General features: G+C 42.3%; 1 protein-coding gene across 7 annotated transcripts in view; it reads left to right on the forward strand.

Moving 5' to 3' along the window:
• MOB3B (MOB kinase activator 3B) overlaps nucleotides 1–16,744 on the forward strand; it is a 191,878-nt gene that overhangs the window by 58,852 nt on the left and 116,282 nt on the right. For all 7 annotated transcript variants that reach the window (XM_074361488.1, XM_010957890.3, XM_074361490.1 and 4 more), the window contains exon 2: nucleotides 4,100–4,715. In XM_074361488.1, coding sequence (XP_074217589.1) covers nucleotides 4,298–4,715 — 418 coding nt within the window. In that variant the 5' untranslated portion in view covers nucleotides 4,100–4,297. The remainder of the gene's footprint in view (nucleotides 1–4,099; nucleotides 4,716–16,744) is intronic.

The raw sequence follows: 16,744 nt of genomic DNA on the forward strand, positions 1-16,744 counted from the left end.
TATAGCATCTAACGCTCAGATGAAGACACGATCAGATGCCCCTGTGTTCAGTCATTCAATGGCATGAAGAATTTGTTATTCTTCATCCGGAGTGCCATTCTTTAAACCAGGGGGCCAACCTATCCTTGCTCTCCAAACTTTATTCTAGACAAAAAAGTTTGACCACAGAAACATCCTCACGTCTGATCATGTCAGAATGGTGAATGCGTTTGGAACAGCACTAACAGATCAGAGTTTCTCTTTCTCCATCTGTGAAATGGAGATAATACCACCTGTTCCAGTTTCTTTATAGTCTGGTCATGAGGAGCTTTGACATCTATATGTGAAGGGGCTTTGAAAACATAAAGATGTTCAAAGATTTTAAAACAACTTTAGTGAGGAAAAAAATCATATATATTTCAGTGCCTGGGAGGTCTGGATTCAAAATTTAGCCTTGCCATTGACCAATCTTGTGATTTCTGCAAAATCATTTCATACAATTGAGCCTCAATTTCTTTTTATATAAAATGGCCATAAAAACATCCATTCTGCAAGGTTGTAGTGAGGATTAAAATGTTAATAATATATGTAAAAATCTGGGGCATAGTAGAATTTAATATGTGGTAGCCAAGAACAGCACATTAGGGGACTTGGTTGAAAAATAATCCTCCAAAGATGATATTTCCCTGAAGTAAGCCTGTTATACTGGGGCAAAAAGTAAGTGACTTTAAAGTTGGTTAAAGTTTTGAATAATTGCTCATGCAGTTCAAGAGACTGGTATCTTGAAATTTGTTATCTAAGTATCTCTGGAAGAACAATTCCTAAACTTCAGACGAGGTTTGTCGTTGTTTTATTGAAGTATAGTCAGTTTGCAATGCATCATTTATTTCTGGTGTACAGAAGAAACTTGTTGCTTATCTGTTTTGTGTATGCTAGTTAATATTCGCAAATCTTGAACTCGCAATTTATCGCTTCCCACACTCTTTCCCCCTGGTAACCGTAAGATTGTTTACTATGTCTATTGAGTCTATTTCTGTTTTATAGATAAGTTCATTAGTGTCTTCTTTTTTCTTTTTTTAGATTCCACATATGAGTGATATCGTATGGTATTTTTCTCTTTCTGGCTTACTTCACTTAGAATGATGCTCTCCAGGCCCATCCATGTTGCTGCAAATGGAACTATTTGATTATTTTTTATGGCTGAGTAGTATTCCGTTGTATAAATATACCACAGCTTCTTTATCTAGTCATCTATCAATGGACATTTAGGTTGTTTCCAGGTCTGGGCTATTGTAAATAGTGCTGCTATGAACATTGGGGTGCATGTATCTTTTTAATTAGATCAAACAAGGTTTTAATATTTATTTAAATATTGATGAGTTGCAGCCACTGAAGGGCTTTGTGAGGAGGATTTGCTGTAATTATTCTGTCTCATTCACACACTCTCATCAGGGTGCCAGAGGGACTTGTTGAAAGTGTCCATGAGAGCCTGGCGCTGGTACAGGGAAGGTTTCTACATTGGTGTCCATGCATCCAGGCACTCCAGGCCATGGGGAAACAACAGAACTAGTGATACTGAGGGTCACGTAAGGCGATGAAAGAAGATTGCTCTGAGGGCTGTGGGAACTGATGGTGCCCTCGTTATCAGAATAACAGAACAGCGAGTCTTATTTACTGGAGACTTGAGGGGGCGGCTGTTGGGTTGTGGCTGCTTTACTGTCAGCAATTAAGCCTTTGCCATACAGAGAGACTATTGTCTATTTTACAAGAAAAAAAAAAATCCTCATCCTTCTTTCTGTACCTTCCCAACCTCTAACTGATATTTTTGCTTTGGAAATGCCCTTTTAAGCCCTTTCGGTTTTTTAAGTCTCTTTTCAGGCAGGCTAAGCCTTTGGGAAGGTATTCTTCTGAAGGCGAGATGGCCCCTTTCTTTCCCTAGAGTTTGCAGAGTTTGTATGGTGACAACCTTCCTAGTGATATTCCAAAGTCCCTGGGAGTGTGATTCCACAGACAGCCAAAGGCAGGGTGTCACGTGACCTGCTTTCCCACATAGGTCTCTGTGTGGGGGGTGTGCACGTTCATGGCCAAGTGATGAAGAAAAAAAAAAAAACACCCCACCAACATATGGCCTTGACAGTGAAAACCTAAGAGGAAGAGGGCGGGCTTAAGAGGGAGGAAGTGAGCAGACTGAGGCTGCAGGGAGTGGCCGGAAGAGGCCTTGGGCTGAATGATCAGCAGTTCTGAGCAAAGAGCAGGGTCTGTGAGAGGGGATGGGCATGTCTGAGATGGTTTGGTTTGTGTTTGTGTTTTTTGCCTGAATAACTTAAGATTGACTGCATCACCAAGCCGTGTTTGAGTGTGGCACAGCAGAATCCCTCCTAGGTAGGGAAGGTGGGGAAGAGCAGAGCAGTGGGATCGTGCTTCAAGTCCATTTTAACAGATGCCAGATGGGATCTCCTAAATCTGGCCATAGCTGCTGGCTCATTTTCTAGGGCTTGACCTATGAGTGGTTCAGTCATCTCCTGTCTGTTTCCAGGCCACAGGACACAGTCTCCACCTCTGACCAATCTATACTTGTGGTCTTGGCAGAATATGTAGTTGGCAGCTATCGGTAACGGGGCCTCATGAACCAGCAGGAAAGACAGGTTGAAGGGCATCACTTTTTAGAATGCAAGGCTTCGTGGAAAGAGCATTTGCTAGAGGCCAAGAAATTAGATTTCAGTCCTAATCATGCCCCCTCCTAGCCAGTGGTTCAGCAAGTAATTTCATATCTTGGAGACGCAGGGATAATGATACCTACTACAAATCTGCTGTACCTACTATCAGTCTACTAACAACCCTACCTGAATTTTGGAAGGGTCAAATGAGGTGATGGAGAAGAAAGTGTTGAAGACTTCAAAGCTGCACTGTCCAATATGGTAGCCATTAGCTGCATTGAATTATTATTTATTTAGTTAAATCAGTTAATTATTTAATTAAATTAATTAAAATTAAATAAAATGAAAAATTCAGTTCCTTAGTCACACTTGCCAGCTTTTAAGTGCCCAGTAGCCATGTGTGGCTGATGGGCATCATGTTGGACAACAAAGATATAGAACATTTGCATTATCACAGAAAGTTTCATTGGGCAGCTCTGCCTCAAAGTGCTATCTAGGATGTGATAGTAAAGGATGGCATGTTGTAGGGTGACAAATTGCTGTCATAGTTAGGGGTTCTTAGAAGGAAACAACACACTCAGTTTAGCTGAAGTAAAACACGATATTTACTTGACTAAGTCAAGAAAAATGTATGCATCCCAAGGGCTGGAAACACAGCTAGGCTTCAAGAGCAATCGGAACCAGTTCCTAGAAGACTATCAAGAACAAAAGAAGCTACTCTCTCCTCACCGTCTTTCTCTTTTTCTCTTGTCTTCCTCTCCCTGTGGCCACTTGTGCTCTTGTCTCTATTTCTGTGTCTGTCCATGGCTTCTTCTTCCCTCTCCTCCTCCTTCACTTCTTCCTCCTCTTCCTTCTGTACTTCTCCACCTCTCCTGCCTCCCTTCTCTGCAGACCAGCTTTCTCAGCTGTACTCCACATGGTCCAAACAGGGTGCAGACAGACCCAGTTTCCACCACTTCTCAGGGATAATGCCTAACAAAGGCTGGATCCTGACTCCAGATTTCCAGGAGAGGTATTCTTAGCAGCCAGCTTGGTGCAATAGTCATCCCTGCTCCAATCAGTTGTGTCCAGGAGGATAGGGGTAGTGGCCTCATGCTTACTCAATAGGGACTGTGGGGGTGGGTGGGGCAGATGCTCCAAAAAGGAGCACCAGGGGATGTGTCACTGACTAACACGCTCAACCTTAACACCTTGGAGAGACTCTGATTACACAGGGAAGAGTTGCCAGAGATTTCACCAAGGCCAGAAAGAAAAAGGATGTGATACCTTTTCTCCTTTGGTTGTTTGGTTATATGATTTGACCACTCATAAAGATTCTCAGGGCTTTGGCTTAGCTTTCACGTCCTTATACCTGGATGGAAGTGGACACAGCCAGAAGCAAGATGGAAATCAGGACTAAGCCCTGTCATTACTTAAATGCAAATGGGACACACTAATGAGACCCTTTTCTCTCCTGTCTATAGAAAGAAACATGAGATTCCCGTGGAAATCATTCAAGAGGAAGGTGGAAGGGGCCATCTAAAAGATTTTGAAAGCTGCAGACCGCAAGACTGGGTCCAGAGGGCTGGCAGTGGAAAACCCTGTTGGGTTGTGATCTCTCCCTGAAGGGTCCCAGTTGCCTTTTTGCTTCCTGCAAAGGGAAGGAAGAGAGGGAGAAGACCATGTCCATTGCCTTGAAGCAGGTGTTCAACAAAGACAAGACTTTCCGGCCTAAGAGGAAATTTGAACCTGGCACACAGAGGTTCGAGCTCCACAAACGGGCTCAAGCATCCCTCAACTCGGGCGTGGACCTGAAGGCAGCTGTGCAGCTGCCCAGCGGGGAGGACCAGAACGACTGGGTGGCGGTGCACGTGGTGGACTTCTTCAATCGGATCAACCTCATCTACGGGACCATCTGTGAGTTCTGCACCGAGCGGACCTGCCCTGTGATGTCAGGGGGCCCCAAATATGAGTATCGGTGGCAGGATGACCTCAAGTACAAGAAGCCGACTGCCTTGCCAGCTCCCCAGTACATGAACCTTCTCATGGATTGGATCGAGGTCCAGATCAACAACGAGGACATATTTCCAACATGTGTAGGTAAGTCCGTGACCTGCTTCCTGGTTATTTTGTCACATCCCCACCCAACCTTGGAACGTTTACAGAGCCTTCTCCTAGGACTGCCTTTGAATAACAGTCAACACCCACATCAGTGTTTCCCTAACTTCTATCACTCACGTACCTGCAATTTCTTTTTCCATATCTGAGGACCTTATTGGAAAAAAAAATCATCTTTGAGCCACTTACATTTATTTTGTAGTGGGGATCACTGTCTTGACGAAATGTTAAATTTGATCTTATTGGCTTCTTAAGGACTAGACTTCAAACCTACCCAGTTATCCTGGTAAAATTTTTAGTTTGGTGCCAATTGGCTAGTTTGTTACATTAACTCTTATGCAGTTGTTGGTACATATCTCTCAGGATAAGAAATCCCAGTGTGGGAATCCCTGGATTTGTTCGGGAATTGTGTGAACAGAGGGTTGGTTTGGGGGAAATAAAGGACCCTGGCATTCTTTTCTTCTGTCTCCTGATCGTAGGTAATAATTCCATTCTGTACTATTAACTCTGGCCCCTTGGATAACTTCTAGACCAACCAGGACCCTTGAAACACAAATGCTTTTGTTTGCTTTGTGCTCATAGCCATGAAACTCTTTGAGGGGAAGGGCTAAATCTTTCTTATCTCTTTCTATTTTTTAATGCTGCTGATCACTGGATTTTCCACACCTGACAGGTTGAATTTAGAATTCAGGTGTGGGGGCCGTAGGTTCAGTAAAGTGGAGCACTCTCCTGCTTCTCCTGTTGTACCACCAGTTCCAAGCACGGTGCCCTGGAACCTTTGAGGCACTCAGGAAATATTTGTAAAATGATTGGAAAAATACTTGTGCCGTTGGAAAATACTATTTAAAAGCTTAGAGGTGATTAGGGTATTTATTTAAAAAAAGCATTTGTTTTCATATGTTGTACACCAGAAATTAACACAACATTGTAAATCAATTCTACTTTAATTTAAAAAAAATAAAAATAAATAACAACATGCAAAAAGTTAAAATAAACAAGCATTTGAAACACATCATTGAAATCACCTCTAGATGGGGGTGGTGTATCCCCACGTGGTATATGGAAAGTTGAGGTGCAGTGTATGGAAGTAATTAAGTGTATACCATGAAACAAAGTATATCCATTGATTAGGGCAGTATGTACATCTTGGAATAGTCAGCACACAAACCAGTTTGCTCAGAATTCTCGGGTTGCCTTGACTTGTCCTGTTCCTGTATGCACTTTCTCTCTGCTGTCCCTTGTTAGGGAAGGAGGTCGGGTGTGTGGGAGTGCAGCCCCTCTTGGTGGGCTCACTAGCATAGGGGGAAGAAGGCAGGTTTCCCAGACTCCCCCGGCTGTATAATTGGCACCTCGGAGGAATGGGGATTTCCTAGGTTCATGTCTTTTTGCCTTTTCATTGACAGTCGGAGGCATCTTTTGGAGCTGGGAGGGATTTTTCTTTTCTCAAAACATCAGAAGCAACTGCCAATGCTCTTTGCAGAACATATGATAGCAATAAAGATAAATAAATGTGGGCAAGGATCCCTCCTTCTTGTCCCTCCCCTTCTGTTTCTGCTCCTCGATGCTTTGAACTCTGGGCACTTCTGCTGTCTCTGGCAGCAACTCTCTGGTTACCACATAGAGTTGCTGACCAGAAATAACATCACAGAGCCTGGTGTGTTACTTGAGAGTGACACCCCGTCTGGCGGTCTGCTTGGAAAATAGAACATCATAGGAGGTTTTAGACTTTGCTTGGAGGAAATCGGTGGATGCCACCATATCCCCCAGAGTAATTGACTTTGCTTTCTTTTTCTAGGTGAGTTTCCTTAGCCATTCAGCATGCTTGGGGGAATGCTCACCTGATCAGAATCCTCTGTTCAGCTCTTCCTAATCTGTGCTCCACAGTACACCAGTGTTCTGAGGGCTTTTAATAGGTACACTGTGATTTTCTTTTTCTCCCATGGAAAAATAATTTTGGGGAATGCTGAGTGAAATTAATTTTACTGCAGGACTTTAAATATGCTAATGTGCATTAGAAATCTCCAAGAAAGGAATACTTTAGTATGTGGTGTATCCTAATTTGAACCTGGTACTTTTTTTATTTTAATGGAACACAGTTAGCATCTTTCATGAAATGTTAATCTATATAAATTAGAGCTGTCAAAATTTTGCTTGTATCAGAATTACTTTGGCTTTCTTTTCAAAATGCAGACTCCTTGGTCTTCCCCCTTAATAGCTAAATGTGAATCTCTTAGGTGAGACCTGAGAATCTGTACTTTTTTTTTTTTTTTTTTGAAGTAGAGCTGGTTTACAATGTGTTGATTTCTGGTATACAGCATAGTGATTCAGGTATACATCTATCTATATATATTACTTTTCATATTCTCTTTCATTATAGGCTATTGCAACATATTGAATATAGTTCCCTGTGCTATATAGTAAGACCTTGTTGTTTATCTATTTTATACATAGTAGTTAGTATCTGCAAGTCCCAAACTCCCAGTTTATCCCTCTACCCTCCCCTTTCTCCCCTTGTAACCGTAAGTTTGTTTTCTGTGTCTGTGAGTCTGTTTCTGTTTTGTAAGTAAGTTTATTTGTGTCATTTTAAAAAGAAGAACCTATACTTTTAATAAGCACCTACCACTCCTCTGTTTATTATAACCACCAGGAATGCTTTTCATTCCCCGAGCAACTGTTTATTTCTTACCTCTCTGGTTTAATCCATGTCATTCTCTCCTTGGAATCACCTGCCTTCTTCATTTGGTGAATTCCCATGCATCCTTTTCACCATCTCCTCTGTGAAGACTGTCACCTGTTAGAATGTAAGCCCCTTAAAGTTATCGACCATATCTTCTTCATTTGAATATCCCAGCACTAAGTCTAGTCCTGGTGCCTTGTAAGTTGTTGGATGGATGGATGGATGGATGGATGGATGGAAGGATGGATGGAAAACTAATCTTTATAAAGTTCCAGCATGTGTGTGTTGCTGGTGATCAAAGTGAAGTTAAAGTAACATCTCTGAGTCCCTTTGTCACCATTGCTGGGGATTCCCTGCCCCTTGCTTCTGCAGGGTTTAATTTTCTCTTTAACTTTTCCAAGGTTAAAATGTTAGGTGTCATTAAAAACCACGGCCATCCACCATCACCCTGAGGGTCTTCATTTGTAAATGCCCTGCTCTCCTCTGCTATGTGCCCTCAGACAACATTTTGCTGTCTTTGCAGGAACTTGTCTTTTAGGAGCCACTGTCTCTGTGAGAATTCATTTCCTCCTCTTCTTCCTCCCCCTGATTCCAGCCTGCATTCCTTCTTTTTGATCTTGGTGCTGCCATGAGTCATTATCATGGAAATGATCAAGATGTCTGTCAGGATAAAGTGAAAGAGGAATTCTCCGCCAAGAACAGACCCTGGGTAGATGAGAAATTGGCGCGTTCTGCTTAGCATGACGGCTTTGAATCCTGGGCAGATTTCTGTCTTCTTGCCTGGGAATTGGGAGGGGTTCAGACTTCACCTCCTCCCCACTGTGATCCAAGGAAATAGAACCGGAAAATACTGACAGATGTGAAGGCTTCCCCCTTGGTTAGGTATTAAAGGATATAAACAGCTGTTGATCTCTACCATCGAAACACAGAGGAAAGAAAAGTTTTCATCTGTTTCTAGATTCTTGTTTAGCTAGGAGACCAGTGCTATTTTAGAAGTCAAGCTTTCTCAGTTGGGAGAATACCAAACAGATGTGGCTCCCTTGTGAACCCGAGTCTTCTCCACTCACCCTTGATCCTCACCGGTTTCCTTTGTTAAAAAGCCAACAGATGTCCCTGTGAAAGCTCCTAAGACAGCAGTAACTTCAGAAGCAAGGTCCACCTCTTCTTCACTTGTATCTCTTAAACTGCTTTTAACCTCGATGGAAAAATAGAAAACCACAGCCTTTTAAAAAAAATTTATTGCTTGTCTAATTACAATAATTTGTATGTTCTAGCCCCCAGCTTCTCTGTTTTTCTCTTATATAATAGGATTTAAATCTTAGGTCTGACACTCAGAAAAAAAAAAAGGAGTAGAAAACTTAGCACTCCTCCAACTCATGTTTTTCAAGTCTTTGAACAGGAGGAATAAGAACATTGGAAAAAGAATGACATGATCTCACCTACCTCTATGGTTTTAGAATAAATGGGTGTCAAGGGAGGAAACAGCAGGGGAAGGAAGGGAGAGAAGCCAGGCTGGGAACTCACATGTGTCGAGTCTGCTAAGTGCCAGGCACTATACTTGCCACTGTTAATCTGTCTTAAGTCTTGCAATAACTGAATGGATTAAAGATGCCATTTTCCCATTGAGGAAGCTGATGTTTAAACAGGCCAAGGGGCTTTCCCAGGGTTGTACAGCTAATAAGTCATTTCGAAGTCAGAATTTGAGCTCAAAAATGTCTGGCCAAAAATCTGTGCCCTTGTCACCCCCTACAATTGATAGCATGGATGGTTTTGCAGATTTTCCTTCACAGGGTGAAAGGCTTCTCAGTCAAGGTTTTAGGAGGTTGTCTAGGATGGAGACAATTTCAGAAAACCTGATTTTTGCTATAAAGTTTAAAGAAAGAATCATTTCCTGTTGTTTTGTTTTGGTTTTATTTTGTTTGGTTTTGGTTTGCCCCTGTTTAATAAAAAAATTACCCCTAAAATGCCTGAGGAGTGTGTCCAGGCAGTGTGACTGTTCCCGTGTTCCAAGACTGAGCAGAGGATGACTTGGCCTCATGAAAATGTTTTGCATGCCCGTGACTACCTGCTTCTGCCATCCTGTCATTCAATAAATGTTTGTCGAGCATCTGCTCAGAAGCAGGTCCTATTGTAGCCACCAAGAAAGAGCAAAGCAGACAGAGTTCCTGTCCTTCGGCAGTTTTCATAATGTCCAGAATGTCTAGTTGCTCCAAATTGCTCTGCACATTGTTCTAAAATGAGTACTTTGTTCCGTGGTCAAGTGCATTGTGGAAATAGCTGCATCCCTTTGGCAGCCTTGCTCATGAGACTGCAGCTGAGTTTCATCCTCTCAAAATATTGTGGCAGGAAACATAAAACTATAAAAATGTCCATAGGGATGAGCTTTTCAGATGGGATGTCAGAGAACTGAATGTATAATTAGCACTTAAATTTTAACTTTTCATTTTCTGTTGTCTCCCTCGTGTTTTGTGTGTGTGTGTGTGTGTGTGTGTGTGTGTGTGTGTGTGTGTGTGTGATATAAATCTGTATAACACTGGTAAGACAGCATGCATGTCAATAGAATATATTTACAGTGGTAGAATGAGTGCTGGGCTTTGTAGACAGACACTAGCTCTGCTGTTACAAGATGCTGTGTGACTGCTTAACACATAACCTCTGAGCTTACGTTTCTCTGTGTAAAGATTCTGATCTCATAGGGCTGTTGTGAGGTTTAAACAAGACAGTGTGAATAAAAACACCCAGCCCAGAGCCATACGCCCCTGTAAGAGGTGCTCAAAAACAAATGTGTGTGAGCTGCCTCTCTCTCTGCAGACATTTCGACCTAACGATCAACCAAAACTCTTGGAGCCCACTAGATGATTTCTGAACGGTAGCCCCAGAAAAAAGCAAAATGCATTGTAAGAGCCTCCACATGAGTTTTTGAAATTAGCATTCCTCATTGCTGAATTGCTCTGTGATAGGGTCATACTCTCAAAGACTTTGGGAAATTTCAGTGTTTCTTTAGGAGCTAGCCCAACTCCTGGGGTCAGGGATGAGCACTCAACTCTTTAGGGATAGCGCTACGGGGGAGGATCTTCTCACTTGGTTTCCAGACGACTGAGTACTAAACCTGCCTGTGTCCGGTGTCAGAGGCTGGGAATGGGTTCACTGGGAAAGTAGGGAGACAGCCTCCCAGTCACATCTGGGACAAGCCATTCATTAAAGTCAGTGTTGGGTGAGGTTCCCTGGATTGTCTCTCTCAAGAGAATGGGAAAAGTGTTCTCAGTGCCAGGAATAGAGTCTCCAAGATAGCCTTGTGACCTGGCATAGCCTTTTCCAAGGTTCTGGAAACATGTTTTGCCTTTGGGATCTGATAAACTGTTTGGTGACCTAAGAATGTACTTGGTGGGAAGGCATGGTCATAGAGCTGCAATTTTCTGAACACATATTGCTCTCAATGCTTTTCCTGCATTATGTTGCTTAATCTGTAAAACAACCCCATAAGGCAGGTAGTCAGTTTCACAGATGAAAAAGATTAAGTAACTTGCCCAGGGTCACACAGGCAGAACTAGGATTCAGACCCAGAGTAGCTCAACTCTACAACCCATGCTCTCAGCTGCTCCAGGATCTCGTGTCTGTGATGTTCATACCCCAGAATCAGCATCACTTTGATTTACCCCTACCTGTTGCATCAAAGGCTAAATCCTCTCTAGGAAATGTCCTAAGACAAACCTAGCATTCACAGGGAAGGATGTAAAAACAGACAGGGTGCTCACAGATGGGAATGCTTAAAGTTCTGCTCCTTGTAAGAACTTGCCTTCTTTAGCTTCTGATGCTACCCTAATTTATTCAGTTGTCTGTTTGTGGAAAACATACAGAGACAGCCAAATCCACTCTTCCTCACCCCCACTGGCTGCTGGCGAACTGATGGTTTTTTGTGGATGGTCACCATTCCCTGCTCCCACCTTGTTAACCCAATACTGCGTGACTTGGTGGCTGAGTTGATGATAACAATGGGAAATAACCACCCCCACTCAACAAATCCCAAGATATACCTCTGGAAAATGAGGAGGGCCTCCAGTGTGCTAAAACGCAGTGGGGAAAAGGAGTGGAGACAGGGAGCCCAGAGGGCCTGGAGACGCCCCGTAAGTTAAGGCTAATTACCTGCTGTCCCCATCTGCACTGAGTTCTCCATTACTTGTGCTATGTAATTTTAATGGGCCGTATCTCAAGTGATAAGTTGTTACATCTCAGCATCAGCCGGAAGGGAACTGGGATATATGATACTCAGTGGAAAACAGATGAAAAACAAAGGCCGTGATGGGGGGTGGGGGAGGGGCAAGTGCTGCTTTGACTCAGTTGGTGGTTGTAGACATGGCACCCTTCCTTAGTCATCCAAGATCAGTGCTACGTGGAGAGGCAGGCCAGCCCAGCACCAAGCTTGAAGGGATGTGGAAATGTTTCTGGAAATACAATGGGATGGAGAAAAACAAGTTAACCAGGACTCTTGCCCAGAACAGAGATGGAGTTGGAAGAAACAGTTGTATAAGCCACTTGAAGTGAGGATGAGATCCCCAGGAGCCTGGATTATCTGGCGTGCCAGCTGACTTCTAAAGAGCACAGGTTTTTGTTTATCTGTGCAGGGTGTATCAGCAGGGCCCTGACACCAGAGGCCTTCTCTCTCTGCCCTCCCCACCAGCCTCTGTCTCCCCTCTAGATAGAGAAAGTATCCTTAAAGTGTCATTTTGAAGGGAGGCCATATTTTGGTCCTGCTCCAGATCTCCATGTGTGACGAATGACTCACCAGCGTTTCCTTTAAAGGACCTTTGTAAGTTTCAGGGCATGAATTATCTGTTAAACTCTGCATATAAGAACTTACTGGTGTTTCGTCTTAAAAAAGACTCATGCTAAATTTATATTCTAAATTATGATTCTATCCATGTTCTCCTTCACATAATCATGTCTTTCTCTTAAGTATTCTGGTAAAATGGATGCTCTGGGATGGTGTACCAGTTTGGGAAGGGGGGAGGGGGGTGGTAAACAGGTACAGAAGCATTAGTCTCTGTCAGACCTGAGTTCAAATCCCAGTAAGCAACTTCTGCTAGCAGATTTTCACTCCCTGAGCCTGTATCCTCATCTATAAAATGCATATAAAAGTATCTACTACATAGGATTGTTGAGATGATCAAATAATAAGCTGCATTGCAAACAGTTAGCAAGACAGAGACTTAGGTCTGCTTTAAATGTTAGTTCCCTCAATATCACGTGGTATCAGTGTGATGAATTAGAAATGTCAGGTGAATTAAGGTAAGAAATTAAAGAAGGTAGAATGAAAATCCATATTTTGTTTTTAATGGAGGTACTGGGGACTGACCCAGGGATTCATGCATGCTAACCACTGAGCTATACCCTCCCCTCTAAACAATCCATATTTCTATCAAGCGTTTGACAGTGGAATTGACCATCCATGTGCTCTTATCTTTTACTATATCTTATGGAACTGTTGGAAGAAAAGGCTAACATTCATGGGATGTTTTGCTTGGCTTTGACAGCCAGAACCAGGTGGGTCCCCAAGGAACTTGAGATGTTTCACATGAATAGCATATGAGGTCTGCACAAAACCAATTCCACCTTCTTGTTTCTGCTTCAAGAAGCAGCACCCAGCAGAACACTCTGCGTTCAGTAGACACATGGGGAACTAATTACTACTGTGCAAGTGTAAATTGATTGACTGATGCTACATCATTCATATTACAGAACAGAAAATTCCTGAAAATTGTGAGGCAGTTCAGTCCTTTGTCACTTAGCTAATATTTTCATTTCTCAGAGAGAATTTAGTATTTAAAGAAAGCTTAGAAAAGAATCCTTTTATTGTGTGAATACCTCCTTAGTGATGTGTCTCATTGAGCCTAAGAGCTTGCCTTTGGGAGTTAAAATGTTTGTCTTCCTGGAGACAAAGTGGAGTTGTTACTTCTCTCTCAGGGAAAGAAGACAGTCTTCAGATGGAGCAGTAGGTTTTCAGTGTTTCTGCATCGCCTGACCCAGGATCCCAGGACTGGAGAGCAGGTATGCGTTAAGAAAGCAGCTCCGTCCGATAGGCAAGCATTCATGCTCTTATGTCCCGCCTGTGTCACATCCTCTGGGATTCTGCCAGTGTTGGTCGGCTCCTTCCTGGCTTCTGGTCCAACCAGAGTGAAGGAGCCCTAATGCCTGATGTGGTAGCACCATGGGACCTCAACATCTGGGGACCACCAAGAAGTACTTGTGATGACTTCCTTCAACATCACTCGGTTGCCTGGCCCAGCCAGGGAATTCTGTTGTGACCTCCAGGAACAGAGGGAAGAAAATTGTTGAATATTGGAGATTTACCTGTTTCAACCCTCAGGTGAACCATTCATATGTCACCATCCCAAAGTTGGGGAAGAAAAAGCCTACAGCTGAGGGCATCTCTCTGCGTCTTTGAAAAGAAATGTGAGCAAATATGTTAATGATATATACCAAGGCCCCTAGGAAACATTCTGTGAACAGTGACTGTCATAACCATGGAATGTATTCTGATAGCGCTATTTTGTTTTCCAAAAATAGTGTAGAGGTAAAGCTCGTCATCAGTCCACATTCAGCTCTCTTTCTCTCATGAGCTTTGTGAACTTGGCAAGCCCTGACCCTCTCTGAGCCTATCTCCTCATCTGGAAAGTGGGAGTAATGATAATTAGACCCACTTTGTAAGGTTATGAGAATTAAGTGTCATAATGTACACAATGCTCTTAGTGAGTTCCTGGTAGAGAATTAAGTGCTGAATACATTTTCCCTTTATTTCCCTTTCATGGTGATATAAAAAGAGAAGACTGCTGATTTATTGCAGTTTGTAAGGCTTAGTTACCTAGGAGAATTTCTTCTGCAGTATTTGCTGTACTACAGCTGTATTACATTTCTTTTCTGACTGGAATAAAAATTGAGAAAGGCTATTGATCATGTCATAATTACAGTAGTTATCTTGGAAAAAGAGTAATTTTTCACATCCATTAGAATACCAGTTAATAATCAAGATTTGAATACCTTGCTGAAATCAATAGATTCCATTTTTCCTGTGAGGCAGTAATTTCAAAGTTTAAAGTACAGTCATAATAATATTAATTCACATTTATTACCTATTCAGGGCCCAGCGGTGTGCTAGATCCTTTATGTGTATTTTTTTCTAATCCTCACAGCAGCCCCAGTTGACCATTCTCTTTATCTCTATTTTCTAAGTTTTTTAAAAAATGGAGGTACTAGGGATTGAGCCCAGGACCTCATGCATGCTAAGCATGTGCTCTACCACTGAGCTATGCCCTCCTCACATCCTGATTTTCAAATGAAGAAACAGACATAAGTCTCCTCCTGGAAACTGTGGGGAGAGCTGAAACGTCAAACTGGGATGGTGAACAACTGGATAGTAACAAGAGCTACTCCTCCCTAGGGCTGGACAGAGCAAGCCAAGGCGAGGAGAGGGGATTACTGGCACCGGGGACTGGGGCTGCTCAGTGGGAGTAGGGAGCATGGAGGAGAGGCTGTTTCCGCAGGAACTGGAACCACAGAGAAGATGCAGTGCTCCTGGAGACCAAGGAGAGTGCATGGGAGAAATGCCTGGGTGCCTGCTCCCCTCCTCCAGTCTCCTGCCAGGGCTTCCTCCAGTCTAGGGTAAAGGAGCCTGGGAAACGTATGTAGGGAATGGGTCTGAGAGTGAATAGGCAACTGTCTGGCATATGGAGAAAACAGATACATAACAAATAAACATACGATATAATTTTAGGTAGTGATGAGTTCTGCAAAGACCAAGGTGGAAAAGGGAATTGAGATGCTATACGATTTAAACAAGATAGGTGTAGAATAGTGATCTCAGATTGTTTTGGTCTTAAAACTCCTTCATCCTCTTAAATTATTGAAAATCCCAAAGATCTTTTGTTTAATGTGAGTTACACCTATCATTAGTTATATTAGAAATTAAAACTAGGGAGCTTTTAAAAGATGTATCAATTCATTGAAAAAAATAATGAACTCATCGTATATTAGCGTACATAACACTTTATTGAAAAATGACTGTATTTCCCAAAACAAAAAATAAGTAAGAAGAGTGGCATTGTTTTACTTTTTGCAAATCTCTTTAGTGTCTGGTTTAATATGAAACAACTGGACTCTCTTATCTGCTTCTGTATTTCATTCAGTCTATAGTTCAACTCCAGCTTCACACAGATACATAGTTGGAAAGGGGAGGACTTTGTGTAACTGCAATCCTTTGAGAACCACTACTGTAGATAAAGGAATAAAGAGGCCAGTCCTTTGCACCTAGTAGGTACCTGATGATTTTGGTTGAATGAACCCAAATTAAGATTGCATTGAGGGTTTTGCAGTGTCCCTTCTGATAAATGGTGGCAATGGTGACATCGTGTTAGTATAAACCAGTTAGAAAAGGTTGTTCTCATGGCCCATTCATCAGTAGGACACCTACTTCATGGTATTTACCCAGCACTACTAGCTTTTCGCCTTAGTGTTCAGAGCAGAGTCGTGCAGTCATGGGCTTTCATAGGAACCCCCAAAGAAAGATACTAATTTGTCTCTGAAAAAAATGCATCCTCTGGTTTCCTTATCACTGTGTTCACACTTGCATAATAAGCTAGTTCTGAGAAGATTAGACTTCACTGATGGTACTTGATGTGCACATAGGAAGTATTTTAAAATTTGAAAGGAATTGCTGTGTTATAATTATTATGTGTCAAAATGGTAGACCACCACCAGTTACTCACCTTGCAGATTTTATGCAGCTGTGTTCAGGTTAAAGATGGCTTTCTATATGAGTGAGAGAGGCTGTAAGTTTCTTCTTACCATCAATAGATACATATTCTTACAGAATGTACATATTGTAAGGTAGCTGTTATGGAAAAGAAATTGAATGAATGTTTAGACAGTATTTGCTCTTTTCATCAGCATAGATAATAATTCAACGTTAACTGAACCCCCTGACAAGGGACACTGTGATGGAGATGACTATCAGTCAGCTTTAGATGGACAATGGCCACATTGCTTCATCCCCCCAAATGGGCAGATATGCGTTACCCTCTGTTGGACAGACCAGTTTTTGAATGGGGTTTATAAAGCATCTTAGGCGAAATGAAATATGTTTCTATTGCTGATGTCAAAGGCAAACCTCACACCTGCCTTTCTGAGCAGATGATGTCATATCTTGCTTTGATTTTATGCAGTTGATATAATAATGATGTCTACCATTTACTGAGTGTCTACAGTAGATTAGGTGCTTTACAACCATTTAAGAAAGGTGTTTTTTGCCTCTTCTCCAAATGAGGAAACTCAGTCCCAGGGA

The sequence above is a fragment of the Camelus bactrianus genome, chromosome 4 (assembly GCF_048773025.1).
Source record: "Camelus bactrianus isolate YW-2024 breed Bactrian camel chromosome 4, ASM4877302v1, whole genome shotgun sequence".
Lineage (NCBI taxonomy): Eukaryota > Metazoa > Chordata > Mammalia > Artiodactyla > Camelidae > Camelus > Camelus bactrianus.